Source organism: Camelus bactrianus, chromosome 1 (genome assembly GCF_048773025.1).
Source record: "Camelus bactrianus isolate YW-2024 breed Bactrian camel chromosome 1, ASM4877302v1, whole genome shotgun sequence".
NCBI lineage: Eukaryota > Metazoa > Chordata > Mammalia > Artiodactyla > Camelidae > Camelus > Camelus bactrianus.
This window is the reverse complement of record NC_133539.1, coordinates 11,891,251-11,916,284: the sequence shown is the minus strand read 5'-3', so window position 1 is coordinate 11,916,284 and position 25,034 is coordinate 11,891,251. Positions and strand designations below refer to the sequence as shown.

Below are 25,034 nucleotides of genomic sequence, written 5' to 3'. Positions count from 1 at the left end.
CAACGTGACCAGTCTCCCAATAAAAGCCCCGGGCACCGAATCACTGACAAACTTCCTACTAGACAAAATTTCACACACATCATCCCAGCTCGTGGCTGGGGGACTTGTGGACATCCTGTGGGACCGGGGCAGGACTTCTGGAAGCTTGCACCTGGTTTCCTTGGACTTCACGCCACGTGCCTCTCCCTTTTACTGATGCTGTTTTGTATAATTTTGCTGTAACAAATCATGGTCATGAATACAACAGGGAACTGAGTCTGGTGGACCCTCTTAGTGAATCGGGGAGCCTAGGGATGGGCCTGGAGACCCCAACACACACCAAAAGAAGTCCTTTTAACATCATTTGTGGGGGAAGGGAGAATATTACATATATTTGGGACACAGAGGTGTGAAAGGATCATTTCCTCATCACCAGGGCACATCATCATATAAAAGTCTACTCCCAATGTATCTATTTCTTTTTGAAGACAGTAGACACCCTCCCCTAATGATCAAAGTTATGATATTTAAAGCTACAATCTTGGTCATGCCCTGGTAAATATCTCTTTTTTCCCCAAGTTTGGCTGTTGTGCAGAGCACAGAAGCCAGATGGGCTATCTGTTTTAAATAGGCCTCCAAGGCATTTTATTGAATTGTAAGTAAGTACATGTTTACACAGGAATTGTTTTAACTTGAAGAACACCCAAGATCAAAGAAAAGTAAACATACCATAATTATCACTGGCTGTATCTGACTTCTCAATCTGGATGTGCTGAGTGACTTTTGGACAGATTTCAATTTCTTTGTACAGCTGAAAATGACAAAGAGAAGTCTAATTAGGACTTCATCATAAATAACTTATGAGGCATGGTCATCAATTTGTAAATCTATTTTTTCACAATTGGTACTTGAAATCAAATGCTCATCACATCCCAGGATTTGTCTTGTGCTGACCCCATTAAGACTCAGAGTGGAAACTTAGAACTCATATTCCCAAATTTAGCTACAGTTCTGGCTTCTAAACAATTCCTCAACATCACTCTGTATGTCTTTTCCCACCCTATACATGTCACAGACCTGAAAATTAATGCTAAAGTAATCAAAAATCTCCAGTACAGGGGGGAAAAGATTATTAACCTCAGGAAGAGGTTGTAAGGGTCTTGATATGGGACCCAGAGAAATAGGAGTAATCTCTGTGCTTCCGTTCTCTTCTGTCCAGATACCATTTTTGCTCAAAAAGTCCACAGTAGTACAAATACATAGAGAAAAGTTACAGCATTGAGACAGGCAACAAATTATATAAATGAGGGTATTCCCTTTGAGCCCCCAAATTATATCAAATTAGCTAGAAGACTTAAGTACATAAATCAATCAACTCTGGGAAACCCAAGGAAACACAGAAAAAGAGGTGAGGGAAACTGGTGGTTCACAGAGAAACTTTATTTCAATTAATCACTTAATTGATACTTCATGTTTGTACGTCTGGACCTGGTATCGTCATGGACCATAACTTATGAAGGTTTTACCATGTATCTTTGCCCCTCCTACGCCCTCTATGAGACAAACATGATCCCCATCTTACAAACGAAAAAGAAAAGGCCACAGAAAAAGTACTTTCATAAGGTCAGAGGCAAGCATGGGCAGAGCTGGATTTGAACCTAGATCTCAGTGGCTTCAGCACTGAAGTTCTCTCCACTAATAATGCCTCCCAGACCGCCCCCTGGTGGAACTTAGAGGGACCACAGCAAAGGGTACCAAACCGCTCTTCTTAGGTAAGTAAGCCGTTTCCCAAATTTGTGATAAAAAATCCAAAACAAATAAATGTGTCAAAGGCTCATATGGAATTTAAAAATTGTCATTTAATTTCAAAATGAAAAATCTACTTCAAGGCAAAGTCAAAAACAGAAAGCTGTCCTTCAGCACTAAAGAGAGGATTCAGCAATTATTTCAACTTGCTCCCATCTCTGACCACACAGTCATTTGTCCTGAAATAACTGCATTCTGACAAGTAAGAAACAAATGTAGGTTTCTTTCTCTTCACTGTCTTAGCGCAGTTGACAGGTGGGAGAGGCAAGCATAATGCTTAGAATTCAGAAGCCTGGAAAACAGGTAATGTTTCCTGCTGCAAAAGAAAGCCAAGGGGGGTGAGGGGGGTGGGCTAGGAGCGCCGACCCCACAGCCCAGATCATCTACAACACCCCAATTTAATGCAACTGCCACCAAGTGCAATGTGCTAAGGGCATAACTTAAAGTGTTTCTATACTTCAGAAAAATTTTCACACAAATAAATTCTGCAGTCAGAAGAAAGCAGATCTAATTACTGATCTTTAGTTCAGAAAATACAGTCACCAAAATTATACATACCAAATAGAATACATTTTATGACATGTTTTGTAATGTCACCGAATGCTCAATAAAATGTTACGACATGTATTGACTTCAACTTACTTTGAAACTTAGTTTTATTTTTCAATTTCCTTTCAAGCCAAACTCATCCACCACTAGGTGGCAGTATACCACCATTTGTTCTAATCATCTCCAGAAAGTTCCAAATGGTTTCCCATCGATTCAGTGGGAATTTAGCTTTGTAAATAATCTTTCCTGTTCTTTCATTATATTACCTCCTCCTCTTCTTTGTAATGGGTGTAAAAGTCTGTGTGTGTGTGTGTGTGTGTGTGTGTGTGTGTGTGTGTGTGTGTGTGTGTGTGTGTGTGTGTGTTTTCCAACCAGTCTCAGAAAACAACAGTATAATACAGACAGGACCCCTTGGTCATGGCCCTTAGGCTGGTTGAACAAAAATTGGGTTTAGTGAAAGGCTCTAATAAAATATGTAAAATTTCAAGTAGGATCAGCACTTTGAAATATATTTTTGATATAATCACAATATCTGAAACCAGAAATCCTGAAATTGTGTAGTTTTTAAACATATTTCTAAAAAAGAAGAATCACACACATACATATTCCCTTTATTTTATTACATCAAGAAGGTTGCGTATTTTCCCCCTTTTCAAAAACCAGATTAAAGACCATCAGACTTTAAGAAACAATCTGATTACCCCAGCACTTGAGATATCACAAAATCACGGTAATTTCTTACCATGTCTCCTTTAGATGCCTGGTCCCAGCCACCATCACCCATTGCCTGGACTACAGCTCATTGGCCTCCTGCCTGCTTTCCCAGCTCCTGCCCTAATGCCCTAAGGTTCACTGGCCACACATAAGCCACAGTGAGCCTATAAGACAGAAGCCATGTCCTTCTTCTCTTGGGATTTCCCTTCTCATTTGGGCCCAACAAGACCAACGGTCCTGCCCTCCATCTCCTGCAACCACCTCCCCATACCACCTCCGCACTTACCCTCCCCATGACAGGGGCAAACCACCTCCACCGCTGCCTCCCTGCCCCTGCCAGGGCCTCACCTGGCTTTGTTATCTCAGCCAAGAACACTTCCCTCCAAAATACCTCTGTGACTCACCTCAGTCACCACCCTGTTCAAACCTCACATCTAAGGGAACAGCACAATCGCTGTTAGATGTCTGTTTTTCTCTATCTGTTTGTCCTAACTTTTCTTCCCAAGCTCTTAACATCCCTTGAAATATCACACATTTCTTTGTTTTCATTTTTTTAAAATGTACACGTTTTAAATCTGTCTCCACACACTTGAATGTATTTTCCGTAAAGCAGGGATTTTTCTGTGCCTCTCAGTGTCCAGAACAGTTAGAATGGTGCCACGCACACAATAAGTGCTAAATAAATTTTGCTGGATGAATGAATGAATACAGCAATCGATCAGTATTTCTGCAAACTCTTTAATCCCACCTGTCACTTTAAGAAAAACCATTTTTAATATGGGGTTTTTAAAAAACCCAGTGCCTCTATTTTCATGATCATTCCATGGATTGGACTCAATAACCAGCTTATCTTGAAAGAGAACCAAACTTTTCTTTTCATATAAACTTATGTTTTATATTAAAGCATAATCAACGAAGCAGGTAAGTAGATGGCTAACTATTCACGGTCATTCATAAGCAAAAGAATCACTGGCCCCATCAAGTAACACACTAGATTCCTGCAAAAAAAAAAAAATATGATACACACTTTTACTATTAACTACGGACCTTATGACTCAAGAATATTTGTCCAAACAATAGCAGAGAATAAAATGGTTTGGGATAGTCATCTGTGAATGAGCCATTTTTAAGGATAGGACTTGAAACATCTGTAAGCTTCCACAGTCCATCAAAAATAAAATGGAGGTGGGCTATGGAAACCAATTAGCCATGAATAGTCGGATGCTTGTTCAGTAAGGGACAATAAATCAAATATCTGTAAAATCTCGAAAAAGCATCCAGGAACACTGTGTATCCAGAAACACCCTGCCCTGGAATGACACCTCACCCAGTTTGATGGCCTCAAGTAAGGATCGGAAACCAGGGCTGTATATGTATAGAATTTAAGGGGTCTGTGACCTGGGATGGTGAGAAAACCCAACATTCTCATATTTACTAACCAGTGACTGAAACTTAGCATTTCCTTCAATCATAAATGAATGTGGGCAACAAACACAGCAATACGAGCAGTGCCTGTGACCCTGTCACACACAGAAACCACAGTTACTTTCATATCACATTCTAGCTAATGCTAATATCTCAAAATATTATTTATGCTCATCCCTACTCAAAACAGTGGCAGGTATCAGACACGGCTGGGTCTTACTATTTAATGAGTCAGTAAGTAAGCACATATATTTTCTATAATTAAGAAAATGTTTGTTTATGTATTGTACTTTTTATTTATTTATTGGGGGGAAGTAATTAGGTTGACTTATTTATTTATTTTTATAGGAGGTACTGGAGATTAAACCCAGGACCTTGTATAAGCTATGCATAACACTCTACCACTTGAGCTATACCCTCCCCCACAAAGCTTTCATATTTCGTATATATATATAATTTTTCTTTTTTGGGAGGGAGAAGTAGCTAGGCGTTTTGTTTTGTTTTGTTTTGAATTTTAATGGAGGTACTGGGTATTGAATCCAGGACCTTGTGCATGCTAAGCATGTGCTCTACCACTGAGCTATGCCCTCATCCCTTAAAAATATTTTTGATCACTATTTCAACACAGTTAGGCCACAGTAATCCTATATATTCTATTCCATGCAACTGAAAATATTATTCTGAGATGGGATCTAGAGGCTTCACCAGACTGCCAAAGGAATTCTAAAAACAAAGTTTAAAATTCTTGGTAAAAATAGAGGTGCCGGTGAGCAATACTCGTTTACAATCTGAACAATGAAGTGAGAAAGGCAATGACATTTACTTCCTTAGGAATCTTGAAGCTGGAGAAGTTCTGCAACATGGCAAGAAAGAATGCCACGATCTCCCTGTATTTTAGATTCTTTTTTTTAAATTGTAATTATAACATGGATACAGCCAGTGTAGATACAAACAGAGTAAGCTTCGCACACCTTAGTCTCCTCTATCGGATGAGACCACACCAATGGCCAAGACTTAAAAATAATAAGTGAGTCAGTATCATTTCAAAAGATATGGCTTACGCATCTGCTATAAGACATGAAGGACATGGAAGCTGGTTAGGTGTGACCCCTGTCATTTAGGATATATAAGATTCATTTACCCCAAGATGCAAAATACTTGCTCTAATAGCTATTCCAGTGTTAGCAGCAAACTGCTTCCTTTTTTTAAGTAAAAAAAAAAAAAAAAAGTAAAAAAAAAAAGATTTTCTTTCCTCTACTCAGAGAGCACAAAGTCAGGGCTTTCCCCACGCCAGAGAAAAAGGAAACCAGCCGCTGTTACAAGTGCCTTCCTCTGTTAACACTTCACTGACTCAAGTGATGGTTGAAATTGGTCTTTTTGTTCTTCCACTTCGTGACATGGTAAGTGTTACCAAAGCACACTCTCTCTTATATTCAATAAAAACACATAGAGGGAAACGAGGGACGTTTTCAAGATGACAGAAATGTTCCAAATTATGACTGCAGTGGTGGAAACAACTACCTTTGTCAAAACTTATCAAATTGTGTGCTCAAAATTGGTGAGTTTTATTGTAGATAAAGCCAACCTCAAAAGAGTTGATTTGGAACTAAATTCCCTACTAAATTTTTAAATCACGCTTCCCCTTTTTCAAAAAGAGACTATTTGGGTTTAAATTTTCAGTGCTGTTTTCTGCGGTGAAACATGGTCTGAAGTCATACTGTTATCATTCACATATCCGTGGCAAGCAGCTCGGTGGCCCCCAGAGGAATGACCAAGTGCAGAGAAAGGAGAACAAACTCCAAGACAGAGGAGCCTTGCTCCCAAAATGTTTCTTTCCTGGAACTGAAAAATGTACCCCTTGGCGAACAAAAAAGGAACTCCTCATTGTTTTACCATGTTACCATGACAACAATTTACTGAGCATCTACTACATGAACCATTATCACTGATCTTTGCAAAATCCTAAAAAGTATCATCTCCTCTTTTTTTTTTTTTTTTGCCAAGACCACATAATTAGTAAGCAATAGAGCCAATATAAAAATCCAGCTCTAGTTCAAAACCCAAGTCCCGTAACAAAAACTGAACCTACATCAGTGTGCCCAAGAATCTATATAAATTTAATTCCAAAAGGCCAGGACATATAATTAGATGTCAGCTTTTTCACTCAACAGGATTTTGACCCATCAATTTCAACATGCAGGAGGAAGTCACACAAAATTGGAGTTCGAACTCTATATGAGAACAGCCAGCTCACCCTTGAGTCACCCGCTTAAAACAAAAGACCATCAAAGCCGCAGGGGAAGCTAAGAATAATAGCAAAAATTCTATCTGAGAGTCAGTTCTGGATTTCAATTTGTCATGATAGCACAGCCTCATCCCCTGCATAAACTAAGGTGGCATTTCCGCTCTGTAGAAATATTGTGATATGTAAGGCCATCTCCACCAACTTAAGAGCTCTGGCTGAGGCTCATTTATTTTAGAATTCATTCCACTCCACCAACCACAATTAGCATGAGCACACATATTTAATTTAAAAATAATCTCCTGCAGAATGTACTTGGATGACAGTCATAAACATTACCAGCTCGTAAATGTCCTCCTCGGGCTTTGGGACGTAGTGCTGCATTTTGTTTTCTATTAGAAATTTCAGGCGCAGGTAATGAGCGGAATGATCCAGCTGATGTGTCTGCGATGCAAAAAAAAAAAAAAAAAAAAAGGAAAAGAAAAGACAAGAAAATGTCTGTTCAGTAGTAAATAGACGTAATGAGTTCTCCACTGACTTACTGTCACGTATTCCTCAGAATAATGGAGCTTTGTTACTGGAGGGGGCTGGGGGGATGGGGAGTGTAAAATTTCTATGCTTCTTAAAAGGTTGACATCCAAAACCCAAACTTTAAAATAACTGTCATTGAACATCATGTCACTGAACAATAATATCCCGTGGGTATCTTATGATCGGTAGGAACAAGACAGTCACATCTTCACTTCTGCTTATCTGGTCCATCCGGCTCTTTTACACTGGCTTTGCAATGAAACCTCTCAGATCCAAAAGGCCCTTACACGTAATTTCAAACATCCATAGGTGATTAGAGAAGAAAAATGACAAGAAAGCCAAGGAAGGATTTACAGTGACAGAGAAAAGCTGTGCCTGGGCAAAGCTGTTTTTTTAACCACATGGGGACATCGGGACAGTTGTTAACAGTTCATTTGCAAAAGAGTCGGCGTGACGATAAGGCATTTGGATCTCGGTCTTATTTATATACACCCCAAGTGAGACTCCCTCCGGGGGCAGGGCAGACGGGCACGTGTCCAACTTTGGAAACACACTGAATGACTCGCCCAAAGAAAACAATTCTAAAGCAGATAAGGATTGAAATCTCCAGGCCTTCTCCACTGGTCAGGATGGGTCAAATGCTTTTTTCTATCTAGAAAGTCATTCTTAAATTAGCTTCGAGGAAAAGGAAAAAAAAAAAAAAAAAAAGATTTTGAAAAGTTACATGGCAACATGAAAATGCCCAGCTAGAGAGAAAATGTTCTTATCAAGTCTTTTTTTTTTTTTTAAAGCATCCTTATCTTTGAGAGATTTATCTTAAAGTACTAGCACGTAAAGGTATGCCTGGAATCTGCTTCCAAAATCACCCAGAGCTGCGGGTGGAAACAAGTTAGTAAATGGATGAAACCTAATTTGGTAATTATGGAACCTCAGTGCCGGAGTTCAGGACACCGTTCCCTACTCTTTGGTAAGTCTGAAGCTTTTTCATACATATAAAAATCTCTTCACATCAAAAGCTCAACAGACGAGAATTATTTCAAAATAAGTGAAGTTAGTTTTTCACTAGTTTAATACTCTTTCTACTTACCCTCCCCCCCAAATGTTAAGGCCAAACTAAGAACATTCCAATAATTACTCCAATAATAGTCATTCAGTTACATCTAACAAACTCTTAAGTGGGCAGCACTTCACTGCGAAGAGGGAAATTAATAAACTATAAATGCAATGTTCGGTGGGGTGGGGAGTGTGGCTACGGGGAAGGGGCAGAACGTGGGAGGTGGGGACAGTGGTGATCTTGCTTTTTAAATAAATGTTCATGCAAGACAGGGATCTCGCATTATAGAAAAGCACGCTTCCGGATAGTAGATGTGAGCTTGTTCTAAACACCTAGCAGAACGATGAGGAGGTTTCCTGTGGTGATCCTCGGGACCCTCCAACGTGCATCCTCTCCCGAGGGACGTGAGGGTTTGCAGCCTGTGATCTGAACACAGGCACCCCCGAGCCAGCACCTTCCTGTACACCTGGCTTTTGGGCTTTCGCCATGGGTCCTAAAGACCAAACGTTCGTTGTCTGCGGGATGCAGAACGTTGACGTCAAACACTCAGGGTGGATGGCTAAGCCAGGGAAACAGAAACAGAAAACTTCCCAAGTGTGCTACCTACTGCTTGTCAGAGCCACTAAGACCAACAAACCACCACAAAATAATCATCCCCAGGGCACAATGATAAGCAGGAAAGGCTCCCTCACAGAGACAGAAGCTGCCAGGGCTCCCACCGACCCTGGGTCCTCACTAAAGTCTTTAAAACTAGAAGCAAAATATTTTGGTTCACCATCTGTTTCCGACTGAAGTGGGAGGGAAAGAGAAGTGAAACGTCATGGGGTCTTGGTTGACAGGGACAAATCCACTCGGAAACCTGACTGTCATTATTAATAAACACCCGGTGGCCACTCCCAAGGGGGCTGCCACTTACAGAGTCTTCTGGAAACCAGACCCACAGAGCAACCTCATCTAAGAAGCTCCTGGTTCCTGGAACCTCGGAGTGAGAGAGAGGCGGCCCACTGTCAGGCACCAAGAACTTAGGGTGGTCCTGATGAAGCCTGGGGATCCTCGCCCCTTAAAAGCGACTGCGCTGAAAACATCTATGCAGATGCACAGAGAGCGTTAAACAACACCATTGTTAAGGTACCTCACTTGAAGAGTTTAACAAAGCAAAGAGACCAGAACAGTGGTGATAAAGGTGGTTCTTGCCACCCCGCCCCCCACCACGTTTTTCAAGCTTCGTTAAGTTACAATAATGTCTTAGTAACTTTAAAAAATAAAAATGAGCACGTACACTAAACATAAAAAGTATAATGATCTTACTTGTAACCTGGGAGTCCGTGGTTTGGTCAGCAAATAGTTACCCTAAAAATGGAACTCTGGACCCGTATACCAGTGTGTCTTATCATTTTGGTAAATGTTTTTCAATTATGAGTTCTCATTAGTCATGGCTGGTCTAACATAAAGGGAAAATCCTAATGAACTAACTAAATCGTTCATTAGAACTCTCAAGAGTTTCACGCTCCTCCAATATCTGCAAGTCAATATTAAGGCAGATTGAACATCATGTTCACAATGCATCTGTGGGCAAGAAGAATTCCAAGTACTAATGCATATTTTAACACAGGGATTCTAAATATTTGGCCTGCTTTAGACTTGCCAAATGTTCAAGAGGAAATTCCCTATCCCAAGAGAAACTCAGGTAGGAAACTCCTCAGCAGTCCGAACCTGTCTTCCAGTGTTCATTGACTTAAGTTGCTTGAAAGAGCACGTGACTCATTTTGAGACAATGTAGCCACAAATGATGCCATACAGCGAGTATCATTTAGTTTGGTTGGCGTGTTTTCTGAAACTTGCCTCTTAATTATGACTACTTCAAAGGATGAAACAGCAAAACATAATGTAGGTCTTCTCAATAAATAGTCTGAGCCAATCACAGCAGAAAATAACGTGACCTTCAAGTCCACCATGCTTTGCTCATCCATTCTCTTCATATTCTTGCATGTCAGTCGAACTTGGAAACACAAATGCAGGCAGTTACTACATACAGACACCCACGCACACACACAAACACACACACACACAAAGTGCTACCGCAGAATTTCCAAAGCTATTTATCCTCCCGTTCAAAGTGACCTTTTTTTTTTTGAATGCCCACAGTTATTAGAACTCCCAAGGCCAGAGGCCTACATAGGGAAGGCATGGATATACGCCCATGGTCACACGTGAATTATAACTGAGTAGGAATGAATGAATTTTTTTGGCAATTATTTTAGTAATTGCAATGATCAGAAAGTATCTAAGACCCACAGGCCAACATGGTTACCTGCTATGTTAAGCAACAATCATTTTCATAACATTCATAACATGAATTGTCCATGAAATGGAGAGCTTGAAACAGTTACTGTACCAGAACTCGACTTGTGGCTCGGATGGCAGATGACAAACTGATGTGAAATGATGTGGATCAGACAGAATAGGAAAGAGAATGAGCTGAATGCAGGAGACAGAAGAAAGAGATCCATTATTAAATATTAAGGAAAGCACCCATCACCAACGTTGAGAAAGACAATAAGAAATAAAAGACAGACATTCTGACAATCACCTTTGTTTTCAGTCCCTCCTCCAAAGGAGGGGGGAAAAAATAACACTCAACATTAATTAGATCATTAATAACATGTGGCACTGTTTCCCCCATTATCTCTTTCCCTCCTAAGAATAAAATCAGCTCCACTAATTACAATAAAGTGTTTTCCAAAGAAGCAGCAAGCTTTAGAAGGCACCTGGCTCTGAGCACACTGTATAATTTATCCTACATGGGCGCTCTTCTCGAGACCATCAATTTCTTAAAGTGCATACACAAGTTTTCTGTTTTTAAACTCAAGAAGTGGAAGCTTGTTCCACACCATATTGGTTTTGTCTTTATTTCTATGTTTGGGAGGGAGGGACCTGAGGATCCAGGGAAAGTTAGGTGGGGTGACCTTTTATTATTAGAGAAAGGGATGTGTGTCTTAACAACGCCATCAAACACCTGTCAAGAGACAGAAAGGGACACTTTATAGGGGAACTGGTCTAACTCATGATCTAAAGATGGTCTCTAAGTTGCAGTGACAATATTATATCTCCCTCAGTCTCTTAGTTTCTACCAAAGCAATAGCTTGAAAAGTACCTAACATCACTCTTTTCCCCACTCACTGTTCAATTTGCCCCCAGAGTTTACTGCTTAACTCTGACTGACCCTCCGATTCGTGATGGGGTCTAAAGCCGATGTTCCCAGGAGGCTCCAAAGCAATGCTCCCCCTTGGAGGGACCCTCTGGAGTCTGGCTTATTAAAAGAAAAAAGGCCAGAGTCCTACTTCTGACACCTTCAGCTGCAGTTCTGAGAATAACTCCCACAGCTCTGCAGAATATTAATGGGTCTGTAAAGAATCACGCTAATCTATAAATAAAAGAATGCAGTAATCCTCAATAGACCAAATCTGTTAAGTAATTAAAATGAAAAATGTGAACAGAAATACCATTATCTTTAAAAAGCTAGAACTCGTGTACGTGAAGGAGTCAAAGCACGCAACAGTGTCTCACTTATTTTTAACACCTACGTGGGGGCTGAGTCTAGCTTTGTCCTGAAACAAATGCCCTTCTCCCTTTCCTCCACAGAGGACCACCCAATAGGCTTATCTGAGCCAGGGTGTTCCATTTCTCCTTCATATGAAGCCATATTTTTCCCTTACAAAAGTCCTAGTGATCCGTTTAAAAAAAAAAAAGTACAAAAATTGCTGATTGCAGGATTACAGAACTGAGATACTTGCTGAGGTAGTGAAAGTTACTCCATCTTTATAAACCACTGTGTCAAATGAGGAGGTCCAAAAACATCATCGCATTCATCCAGCTTCTTCTAGGATAAAATTGTGACCGAAAAGGTTTCCACTTTCCCTTCGGTTTCCATCCTCCCCAGAGAAGACCATTTCACACCCCTAAGAATATTTTCTAGATCCTCCCACCCCTTACGGACCGGCCTTCCTGATGACTGACAGCTGCTGTAACCACCCGCTTGGCACAAAGCCCAGATGTGGCTTCAGAACCTCCTTTGAAAGTGACTGTGACAGTGCTGTGAGCTCAAGGCTCACTCTCTGAGCCTCACCTTCTCTGTCTGTACAATGGGGAAGTATCAGTTCTCTCTCAGACCTGATCTGACTACTAAATAAGACTTTAGTGCAACTAATTATGCAAAAGTAAAAACAGTAAGGAAAGCCCCTCTCCTCTTTCCCTTTCCTTGCTCAAGGCCATCCAATTCATCCAGCCATCCTTCAGGGAGGGAGAAAGAAAAAGAAACTGGGCTTACCTTGAAAAAGATCAAGTTTCTACAGCTTAAGGTAAAAGTAGAGGAAGTGAGCTCAATCATCTGTCACTAAAAAAAAAAAGAGGCTAACTGTGTGTTCATAGGAAGATGAATTTCCCATCATGGAGGTCAAATTCATATTTATTTCAGTTTTTCCCTACTCTAAAGATGCCCATGGTGTATCAGTTACTGTCAAAGAGCAGGTTACAAACAGTGCACATGATATGATGCCATTAGATACACATACATGTGTGCGTGTAGAAGCCAGAATGCAGGCACAAACACCAAAATGTTCACCGAGGTTATTTCTGGATTTTGTGAGTAAGGGTGGCCTTAATTTTCTGCTTTGGTCTTTACCTAAATTTTCTCAAATTTCTGCAATGAGCATATACTAGGCTTATTACAAATCTATCAAGTACACATGTTAAAAGAAGGAACTTAAAAGAATCTCTCTCCTGCCAGCACTGAAGAATTCACTAACGTGTACTATGCATATCATCACAAAGGAATCCGAAGCTGCTCTGAAATGAAACGGAGGTAGGCCTTAAAGCACCTTCCTGCGCCTCACGCTTCTGAGGGTCCGGGGCTTCCTCCATCTCTCCTTGTTCTCTCAAGAGAGCAACCCCCAGTAGCCTCATACCTTGCAGATCAGCTCCAGGGTGTCCCGGGCCGTGTCCCCAGGCCGGACGACGGTCAGGGCTGGCTGATTATTTGGCAGACAGAACCAGGATGGAGTGCAGTACTCGTGGACCCAAATGTCACAGTCAGGGTTGTGCTGGTGGACGCTGGGTAAGACCATTTCTTTCTCCCTCTGGGATAAGAAATAAAGTTAGCAGAGCAGCAAGTCAGTCTCTCAGGATCCTAGCTCCCCAGATGGGGCACAAGGATTATCCGTTCCTAGGAAAAGGGCCCCGGGCAGACGTGGCTGCAGTGGTGAAGGACAGAGGGGACTCCCCAGGGAGAGGAAGACGTTGTAGAGAAAGGAGCTTTCCTGGGGGTGGGGGAGAGGTGGAGTTCTCAGATTCGAGGCAGACCTCACACCTGATCCACGCTTCCTCGGGTGGGCACTGCATGAATGAGTGGGTATCAAAATTAGGAAGAAAGAAAGAAGGAAACGGGCCATCCATCCAGCTCAGCTTATTGCTATGAGTTCTTCCATAAACCCATTTCAAATTCAGAGCTGAGAATTCCTACGACCAGACTACCAGCCACGTGAGTTACACGTTTCAAAGGCAACAAAGCAAATTTTTAAAGAAAAGCTGGTGCTCTAGCCCTGCCTATTTACAAGCAGCATCTTTTGAGGGGCTCACATTTGACCTCCAGCACAACTCTGGGAGGGAGGCAGCTCCACTTCCCAGATGAGGTTCAGAGAACTTCAAGGATGAGCTTTACACCTCCTGAGGCTGTTGCCATCACTCCATCCTCTGTATCACTCTCCCTGAAGATCAGGGAGTAGCATCAAGTTTCTAAGAATGGGAGAAACTGCATCCTGTGTATGCAGTCAGCAGCTGGGTTATATCTAAGCCAGCTAAGCAGCTAAAGCAAAAAAACACTCCATAAGTTGATGACATATTAGGAGCCTAATCTCTCTGTAATAAGCAAAAAATAATTACATTAGGTTTCAGCAATGTAAAAACAATACTGATGCTTAATATGTGGTAAGTAATAAGCCCCGATTATTGGACTATAACCAGGCCACCGATTGGTATATAGGTATCCGCAGGTTACTGAGGATTTGCTGCTATCAGCAAATTACAAGAAGAAACAAATTTCCACAGGAAGTCTAGAAAGAAAAAAACAGAACAGATTCCAGAATGGGGGAAACACTTTCGTAAAGGCTACTAAACAAAATTCAATTGAAAAGACAATTTCAGCTCTGCCTTTGATGGTGTAGCTTTCATGGATAAATTGAACCCCAGGGAAGGAATTGTCAAAGCACAATCAACTTGCCTAAATCCCGTTAACTATCATTGGAATCTTCCCACTCTGTCCCCACGTGCCCCGTTAAATAAGTGCCCTTAGTACTAGAGAAACCCAAGTGTTGCATCTAAACTGCTCTTTGAGAACAAGGCATTCCAGCCAAGCAGTGGGATAGAGAGGAATCTTGGAAAAATGGAAAAACAAAAAACTGACACAGAAATCCAAGGGAAAAACTTGTGCAGTTTCCAGGATCTAGACATGCTCATGTTAAAAGTATACTGATAATGGTATGTAAGATGAATTTGCTAACTTCAGAAATGGCTACATGAACATCAGAAACTAAGCTTGGATCGGCACAGAGGGACAGCAATTTAATTTCATCAGATTTCATCAGAAACAGACAGATGCTCAAAGAGAGGGCCATGGATGGGTATTTCCAAGGACGGCTGCCTTTGTATCCACAATGACATAACCCAGGAATAGTTTAGGTATCAGACGGAGAAAAGGCCTGTACACGACGACTCCTCCCACCCCATCCCCCTGATAGCCAGAACTCCCCCCACTGCACTCTGGTTTCGGAGGCTCAGCTCCGTCTAAAACGTGGGGCGAGCCACTGCTTGGTTGCATGGCAACCGAGAGCTAAACTCTGTCATATTGATTCTGAGAACCAGAGGATCATACCAAGGTCACATTATCAATATCAGAACCCCCCAAACAAAGAGGCTGCTGGTATCACCATAAGGGTCTTTAAAACAAGGAAGGTCCATTTATTTAGAGGCTGAAAAAAGTGGCCTAGAAAAAAAAAAAATCAATATTCTTTATGGGTCCTCAATCAGAGCAGTTTGAAAGCTCCTTTTAAATCCAAGCACAAGGTTGAACCAAGTCTGTGAATCTTTAATTGAATACTTGTCTTGGGAGGCAAATGCATTTTTTTATTTTTCAAAGAGCATCCTATCATAATAGTTCTTTTTTCCCCCATACTTTTACCTTTTTTTTTTTACTGAGGTATAGTCAGTTTACAATGTTGTGTCAATTGTGTGTATAGAACAGGGAACTATATTCAATATCTTGTAGCAGCTTATGGTGAAAAAGAATAGTTCTTCGAAATTAATCGAAGCAAAACAGCACTGTGGGTAGAGAGGGAGGGCGGTTAGAACTCACCTCTGGAGAAGGAAGTTATATATGAAAGGAACTGACAGTGGCATAAAATCCTCAGCTACCCAGAACCCCAATGTTCTTTCACATTCTAGATGGAAACTCAAACATTCAAATGATAACTATTGAAAATGTGATGTCAGCAGAAGAATGTTCTTATCACTATCAAGTTTCAAACATATAATGCTTCTCCATCTCTTGTCAACCTGTTACATAATTTTAAAGGACTGATCATTTCTGCTTTTAATACTGGGTCTACTTAATTTTAGGATCCCAAGAAACCACTGCATTGTGAATGTGGATGCATTTGTGGTACTTTTATAAAAGGAACACGTGTTTATTTTTACCTTGCCATCTGGAACAGTGTCATCAAATATTCCCTCTAAAGATTTCTTTTCAGCCTCAGTTCCCTCACCGAACACCTGCACATACAAAAGTATCATCTTAAAAAGAAATCTAGGCAAAAGGGCAAATGAAGCATGGGAAGGGGGATGGAAAACAAACAGGCTATTAAAAAACATTATGAACGTTTGAGATAATCTTACCTCAAATTCTAAAGCAGGTAAAACAATTTATAGTAGCAGACCATGAAAAACATTTTCGCTATCTAAATCACTTCCCACATCTTGGATAATTTTTTTTTTAAAGTTGGCTTTTCAATCTGGATAATTTATCTAAATTGAAACAAAATAAACTTGCAAAAGCAATGAACTAGATTCATTCACAATGAAGAATTTCTGTTGTGGCATCATACACCTAATCAGCTAATTATCAATAATAATTAGTTTACTTTTTAATCCTCAGAACCTGAGAACATACATGTGTAATTATTGTATCACAAAACCACGGAAAAGCTTTTTATTAAAAAAATAGAAACTTGTCTATCCCTTGAAATTTAATGAGTCCTGCAAACTTAAAGATGGTTAAAATCACAGCAGGTTACCAATGCCACTAGGTGGTGAAAACCTAAACATGTAGACATGAGAAATTTTATATATTGTCTCTAAACCAAGCATATACTGTCAGGATAATATACACAAACTAAGAAAAAGCCTTCGCACCAAGATATATAGAAACATACAATCTCTATTGTATGTTTATTGTATGTACTGAATTAACAGTAAATTTCTATTGGTATGCGTATAGCTAAATAAGAAGTTTTTTTTTTTAAACTCTTACTATAACAGAGAATAACAAGTGTTGCTTATAAGACATTATATGGTCCTTTGATTTAAAGAAATTAGTTAAAACGTTCTCTTGGATTCATTTAAGTTCGGTCATATATTTCAGCAGCAATGGACCATAACCTGCACCCATAAAGCAGAACCCCACGGCTGAACTAAAGCTTCTGATAGAAGAGAAATTCAACCCGAGTTGCCAACTGTGAAGTCCTGACATGCATATATAGCCATGATCTGAGTCATCTGCAGGGACAGAGGAGGCACACAAATGACACCACCACCTCCCAGAAGAAGGGGAGAAACGCTGATGGTTAATGTCCTCCTTTGGCAGGTTTAATCAAGAGACATCTAGTCTCTCGTGTGATTTTTCTGATGAAATACTGACTTTCCTCTAAACAATTTCTCCTTCAGATTTACATGGAAGCAAAACCCCAGGTGGCAACACGTCGCTCTACTGCCACCAGAGGCCACAGGACAAACATGACTGCGCAGGCTCGGGCCCCCTTTCCATCTGCTCACTGGGTCTCCTGCACATTCCATTAGGGGTCCAGACAGGGTTTAAATAATGAGTTTGGGGGTCAGCTAAGAACTTAGTACATCAGCCTTCAGGATTCATTTCCCTTTTAAATGCCAGTTCTTAAGGACACAAATGGCTGGAATGGGTCAGAACAAACAACGGGACATCTTGTTATTGAATCAGTCAATGGACTGCTTCTCACTTTGCTTAAGGCTCAGAGTGAACAGGTCAAACTGGCAACCCTAGTCATGACCTCAAAATGCTCAACACCTCATTTTCCAGCCACTGCAGCCCAGGGATTGGACATTCTCTTCCTCCTGAAAGACAAATATCCATTTTCTTTCAGTCCCTAATATCTGAAGCAGTTCCGGACCCACCTGTTTTTCAAAGCCGAGGAAGAAGGATGACAATGACAGTGGAAAGAGAGTTTCCCAGAAGTGACTCCAGGAGGAAAGTGGCCCCAGCTAATAAAGAAGTCCAGGTAATGAGGCCGGAGCATTTGGTTATCAGAGGACCAATGATGCTGCATCCTAGGTGATGCCATTCAGGATGCACTGAGATCCCCTGAAGCCCTGGGACCTGAGTAGCAGAGAGTCATGGCAGGGAGTGAGTGCTGTCCGATTCCGGGTTCCTCACACAGGCAGGGAGAAGAACTGCCTATTTGATGTCAACCCCCAAAAGTCAAGGGCCAAAAAACAATCAGATATCCCGGAAGGCTGCCTTTGATCCAGCTCCAGGGGCAGCTTAGAAGACTGGTCAGGTGCCCACCTGGCTTCATCCACAAGTGCTACTTTTTCTCTGAAGACTGAGGAAGATGTGCACTTTCAGTGCATCTATAATTAACCAGGGTTTGAAAAGGATGCAGGTGAGAGGCTGGAGCTTGGTGGGAGACTAACAGCAGAGTTCAATGTTATGGGCATTCGTGAGCTAGTAAAAGCATCTAACATAACTCAATTCTTTGTGTCAGCTAGTTGATGTGAAATCATACTCAGTGTCAATCAAGGGACCACACACACCCACGCACGTCCATCCCAAAGTGAGGTGTCCACGGAGGCAACTACATCTGCTTTCTCGTCCACCCTGGAACCCACCTGATTGATGCTTGGGCGTCCCTGCTTCTTTTTGGAGGTAGTGTCCAGACCCCAAAGAGAAGAAAACCTGCTCCTTCGCTTGCTTGCAGATCTGGACATGGCCTGAGTACGTCTTCTGACTCCAGTTTCACCAGTGCGTGCGGCCACCTGAGGATGGCAAAGGGAGCATCACCAAGAGGGATGTGTCAGGACTGCTCACCTGTTCCTTCAGGTCCCACCCTCCAGTGACCACTCCCCCTCCCTCACGCCTGCCAACACTGACCCCACCACCCAAAGCGCCTCATGCATGACTTAGACCTATGGGGACTTTGAGCGCCCTTCCTGGATTCACAATATAAACAAAAGGTTGGCAAACTCAATCACTGTCTGAAATCATCAGTAAAAATACATAAAATAGAAATAAAGTGTATTCTATGTTTCCAAGAACTAGATGAGCTTCTGGTCACCCACTTGAACCCTAGCATCAAGTTAAATTAACCATACTTTCTTGAGAGTCTCTCCAAATGGTACAGTGCTGTTTCTCCACTCTAACAAAAAAAAAAAAAAAAAAAAAAAAAAAAAAAAAAAAAACGGTGCCTAAGTGTCGGCAAAAATTGTGAAAACAGCACATGTTGGTTCCTGTGATTCCATTTTAAATCTAATTTTACCAATCTCTTCTATTTAGTTTTCTCAGAATTACACAAAATCACTTTCCTTATTAAGCAAGTGGTAGCTGTCCCTCAATATCATTCTGCCTTCTGCCCTAGTCAGATGTCACTGAGCATCTAGCCAAAAGATGACTTATCTTCCTTGTAGCAGGGAATGGGCTTCTGATAAAGTTCTGGTCAATGGGAAGTAAGTAGAAGGGTTATTTGCAATTTCCAGGACTGGTCCTTGAAAAGAGGGAGTTTTCGATTATCGTTCACTTTCCTCCATCCTGATGACAGGAAGGGCCACATGTTAGCTAGTCTAGGACACCTGTGTAGAAGCCTTTTAAGGATGGCAGAACTACTGGATGGAAGGGACCCAGGTCCACGAGGATAGTGAGACCACCGTACTAGCCTTGCATACCGTATGGTTAGGTGGAAGGGGAATATAAGCTTTATTTTGTTTAAAAAAAAGGAAGTGACACTCTGTTGAGATATTTGCAAGGTGCCAGCAACCCAGACAAATATTTCAAAAGGGAACACGCCAAATCTAAATCTGCCACTGCGCTAGCTGCTCAAGTCTGTGCGGAATCTGTGAAGACTCCATAAAGCTCTTCCCAGGCAATCACTCAGGCTCGAACTTTATCCTGTGGCTTGTAAGCAAAGTCGCAGGAACTTGAGGGAACCTCTGCCAGGAGGTCTCAATAGGCCACCCACGGGCTCTCCTTTCAAAAAGAGGGCGTGCCAGGAGGTACAGCCAGACTAGAAACGAAACTTCCCGCCTGCTCTTTGTTGCTGGAGGTACATGTCTCAGAACTTACTTGTCACAGATTCCCACACGGGCAGCTCCCAAAGTGACGGTTGCCAACTGGCAGCATCCTTGGGGATGAATGCTGTTGGGTAACACACGGAGCTTCCCCAGCAGTCAGCACGTTGGTTACAAGGTGCGCAGCCCTGGGGTTTTCAGTATCAACAGGGTAAACTGCCTGGAAGCCCTCTGAACAGACTGGCCAAGACCCCCACGCCCACTTAGAACAGGAATCAAAACAGCTTCTCTGTGAGGGTGTTAGGGGGGAGGTTTCCTCAAAGCAAATAAGAGGAGGGAGCTAAGAGGTCTCGTATTTTCTCAGCTTAGCGCATAAGAACAACCCAGATCAGGGCAGGTGAAAAGGTGGCATCCACGACAATGATGGGAACGCTCTCCCAGAAAGAGCGCTAACCTACAATTATACTCAAGGTGCTGTGGGGAACAGAGTCACACAGCAAAAGGCACATGTTTACATTAAACACGTAAACATTTTCTCTTCTCCATTTCCACCACTTTCTAAGCTAAAGGTAAACAAAGGTTGTAAAAGGAATAAATTATCATATGCTGACATACATAGATGCTCACGTAACTATGTCAATACCAGTTAAGTCTATCTTAGCCAAAATGAGGCTAAAAACCACTGAATAAATAATGCTAACGGTAAAAATTCTAGAGAAAAAACATCCATGGGGTCTCTTATTTATAAACAGCTACAGACAGAAAGGCAGATGCGCGTGCACGCACGTGCACAAACACACACTGCGCCGTCCTTCAGTACCCATGGAGAATTGGTTCCAGGACCCCCAAGGATACCAAAAATCCTCCCACGCTCAAGTCGCATTTGCATATAACCTACACACATCCCCCTGTGTACTTTAAATCACCTCTAATTACTTTTACTACCTAATACAATGTAAACTGTATGTACATAGTTGTAAGTACCATGTAAATACTATGGAATTCATTGGGCAAATTCAAGTTTTGCTTCTGGGAACTTTCTGGAATCTATTTTTTTTTTTAATATTTTCAATCCTCAGTTGGTTGACTCCCCAGACAGAAAACCTGGGGAAAAAAGGGGTCAACCGTGTGTGTGTGTGTGTGTGTGTGTGTGTGTGTGTGTGTGTGTGTGTATCACAGCACACATCAAAATCTGTACTTACTGTGTTTATCTGATGGCTTACTCATTTATTTTCCATCTCTCCCACAAGAACATAAGCCCCAACAGGACAGGAACTCTGGGGCCATTTGCTGCTATAACCCTAATCAGAGGACAGTAACTGACATGTGCCAAGCACCACATGTATTGAATAAATAAACAAACATCAAAAAGCAGAAGCAGAGGGCCCACATAACATGGTTACGCCAATTAAACAGTACCTCTTTAGTTTATAATTTGAGAAAAACAAGAGTTCAGAAGAGAAACTCAAACAGCCATAAATATTCTCAGTTACCAGCTGACCAGTTAGTTTACTCTGTTTAACAAATGAGCTGTTCATTTAAGGTTCTTATAGCAACGATTCTAAACTGCTGGGGGCCTTGTAAACTGCAAAAGTAACTGCTACCCCCAAGACAATAATGGCTCAAAATGAGCAAAGGGAAGGGAAAAAAAAGCTGGCAAAAGAACTGCTGGCCAAGAGCTCTAGAGTTTCTCAATGATCTTTGCCCACACAATGTCTCCCTTTGTGGCCGGAACCTGATTACTCTATCATTCTGCTCATCTGTGCAAACAAGAACAATGATAACCTTCTTTCAAAGAGTACAGCGGGGACCCTTCAGTTAATTACTGCAAATCACTGAGCATTATGGGAAGCCCTCCTGGTGAATGGTACTTAAACTGTAGCTCAGATCTCCTCCCCTAGCCCTGTTGCCCTCACACCTCCTCCTCCTCCCATGCCCCCCACTTAAAAGAAGGGAAAAAAAAGTCTGGACAAAGGCTAGATTGAAGAATGTTTCAATCCTAAGGGGGAAAAAATTTCTCTGGGGTCAAATGACAAGGATAGGAGGAAAAAATTAGTATCCAATAAATCAGACTGTAAAAATTCCCTGCCCAGAATCTTCTATAGGAGACAGAGCAACAAACAGGAACAGATACCCAACAGGCTGAACTTGATCTGTCTGATTGAAACCCCTCATGGAAAAGAGAAGTTTGCAAGGACATACAGACAGCCAGATGGGCGACACTGGTGCAGCTAGCAAAAAACTAACAAAGGAACAGAGAGTTGCATGTATGGAATTAAACAGTCTTCTTTAAAATCACTGACCAGAAAAACCTAAGAGTTACTTACCCTCCCACCCCCAATCTTCAGCTGGCCGGGTTTTAACAGCTTGCCCATCAAAAGAAAAGTACGCACAAATCACAGATATTGAAGATAGAGGAAATTAGACACTCTGGAGACAAATTATGGATGGGTAGTTCAGTGGCTTTTACTTCCTTGTCTCAGAGAGGTTAGCTCCAATGGCTTTGCAGAAAATAATTAAGGCATAGAAGTTTTAGGGAGACAGCAAAATTATTTTCTCCAAAGTCTATCAATTCCAGGAGAAGGAAAGAGCCACTTGGGTGGCTTAGGATTAAGTATTAATACTGATGCCACATCGTGGGTATCATAAGCTCCCTTAATAAAAATGCTTCCTTGCGGGGAGGGTATAATTCAAGTGGTAGAGTGCATACTTAGCATATCCAAGGCCCTGGGTTCAATCCCTGGTACCTCCTGTAAAAATAAAAACCTAAGTACCCCACTACCACAAAAACAAACAAACAAAAATTTAATAAAAAGTTTCCTCAATTTATGACATTCTCATAATATGGTAAATAAGAATTTTTTTTTTTTTTTTTTGCAGAACAGGCAAACTGAGATTTGGTTAAGTTACAAAGTGGTGTCCAGGTCTCAAATAACCCAAGAGCCACAAACTGAAAACCATTTGCAAGATTTATTCATCACAGCACTTTGACCCATCCCCATTAAAAAAAAAAAAAAAAATTAGGACTTAATAGCTATACGGAGAGGTGGTAGCCAGGGAGACCAAGAGCTGAGCTGTAATTAGTAGAACAAATCAGGATGCCAGTTTTAATAACTCCAGAAATTGGTTTAAGACTTCTTTAAAAATGTAAATCTACCCTAATTATCTGAATGATGATGCTAATCTATTTATAAAGAACACAAACGCCTCTGACTGAATTACAGCTCTGAATTCAATTGAAGGGTACAGCTGACAGGGCGAGCCAATTGCCGCACAGCTAAGGTTCTCCAAAGCAGTTTCTGGGATCTGGGACTTAATATTTAATTCCACAGCAAATGTGCTAAGGTGCAGTACATTTTAAGTGGGTGTTGATTTGGATAGGCTAAAACCGTGTTACTCACACAGCAATTTTTAAGAAGAAAGGAGCCCAAAGTACATTGAGCTGTTCGCAATTTAGCAAGTACTTGAAATTACAGATTGCAAGCACACAGCACAACTATACAATCTGCCGCTCCGGAGGTCAGCGGAAAATTCTCTTCCCCAAGTAACTACGTATGTGGGGCTGATTAACATGGAAGATCTTGGCCATCCTGCAACGCATCCGGTATTTATGGCCACCAAAACTATGATTGAAAAATAGCGAAAAGGGAGATTTCGAAAGGGATCTATGTTCAAATACACAGTGAAGGTGTTTTCACATGGGCAAGTGAGAGAGAAAGAAAACACATTTTATGTACGAGAGAGCTAGCTTTCCACTTACCACTTCCATAAGGTTAATATAAAAATGTCTCTGGGTGTGGAAAAGATGACACTGTCTAAAAATCACGTGAGTTATCCACAAGCACTACATGCAAAGATCTCTGAAGGTAATACCACTCATATTTTCTTTGCACAATAATTGAGGGCCCATCAAGAGAGACTTAAGTAATAAATTTCAGAATAGATTCAAATGAAGATTTGCATCCACAGCTGAGGGAGGACAAATCAGAAATCCACACAGAGCAGTAAACCAGAAAAGCACTTCAGAGACTCTTGTCAAGTTGTGCCCAGGATTAACAGTCAAGATGAATGTTTCTCAAAAAATACCTTAGCTTCTACTCACCAGGGCATGAAAAGATGACACAGAAAAGATTCCAAGGCGGCCCATTGCCACTTTCGTTGGCCGACTTGCAAAAGCAAGTAGCCTTTTAGGGTTCGGCAGCTCCCCACCCTGGAGACTAGCTAAATAGCAGCGGTAACGAAATAGGTCCATTTGGAACTGTTCCAGGTTTTGCTCCCAAACGAAGATCTACAGGGGTGAAAATATGGGAAAAGAAAGGGGAGGAAAGAGAAGACAAACGTTAAGAACTTCATCCTACACAAATGTTACAAATCTATGTGTTGTAAAGGTATTCATTTTAATCCTAAGGGGTAAACAACAGGGACCCTGAGTTTCTTAGGTAACAGCAGGTTAAGTCTTACTGTTTCCATAGTTTACATGTTTTTCTGCAGAGATCTATAGTCATACATTCGGTATGAGAAATAGAAAGGATATCCTTCATTGCTCTGTGTCTCCATATGATGGATTTCATGTTTGTGGGCATGACAGGGCCACCAGCTATGGGGTCTGGACCACAGAGCCATGGCAGAAGAAGTGAAAAATGGAGGCTATCCAGCACTGGAAAATTATATGACTTACCAGGAAGAAGCTTTTCATAGGAAGGCAGAGAAGAAGAAAAGTGACTTAAAAATCAGAGGAAAATAAGCCAAGAGCTTTGGGGAGGAGGTGGGTGGAAGCACGTACGGGGTGGGAAGTGGAAAACACTTAGATGGAGGAGAGCCAGACTCTGGAATACACAGTTCCAACCAGAGGATACCTCTGAGATAGTTCCACAGTTTTCAAAGAGGCAAAACAATACCCATCTCCTGAGGCTGATATGACAGTTGAACAAGATAATGCAAGAATAAGACTTGGTACAGGGCCTGGCATGTAGTGAAGGCTCAGAGATGTTAGCTGTGCTGTGGACATTGATTAATGGTTGGTTATCTACCTTCTCACTTCAACTTAAAATACAGTGCTAGTGTACACACCTATGCACAGCACTATTCACAAGAGCCAAATGGAAACAGCCCAAATGTCTACCAGCGGATGGATGGGGGATAAACAGCCTGGGG

At 41.5% G+C, this 25,034-nt stretch overlaps 1 protein-coding gene across 5 annotated transcripts in view; it reads right to left on the bottom strand.

Annotated features, from left to right (window-relative positions):
- TIAM1 (TIAM Rac1 associated GEF 1) overlaps nucleotides 1-25,034 on the bottom strand; it is a 244,681-nt gene that overhangs the window by 68,379 nt on the left and 151,268 nt on the right. For all 5 annotated transcript variants that reach the window (XM_074360728.1, XM_074360724.1, XM_045517841.2 and 2 more), the window contains 6 exons: nucleotides 23,983-24,168; nucleotides 18,489-18,635; nucleotides 16,047-16,121; nucleotides 13,265-13,435; nucleotides 7,055-7,159; nucleotides 709-790 (listed from right to left, as the gene is read on the bottom strand). In XM_074360728.1, the coding sequence (XP_074216829.1) occupies nucleotides 709-790; nucleotides 7,055-7,159; nucleotides 13,265-13,435; nucleotides 16,047-16,121; nucleotides 18,489-18,635; nucleotides 23,983-24,168 (766 nt within the window). The remainder of the gene's footprint in view (nucleotides 1-708; nucleotides 791-7,054; nucleotides 7,160-13,264; nucleotides 13,436-16,046; nucleotides 16,122-18,488; nucleotides 18,636-23,982; nucleotides 24,169-25,034) is intronic.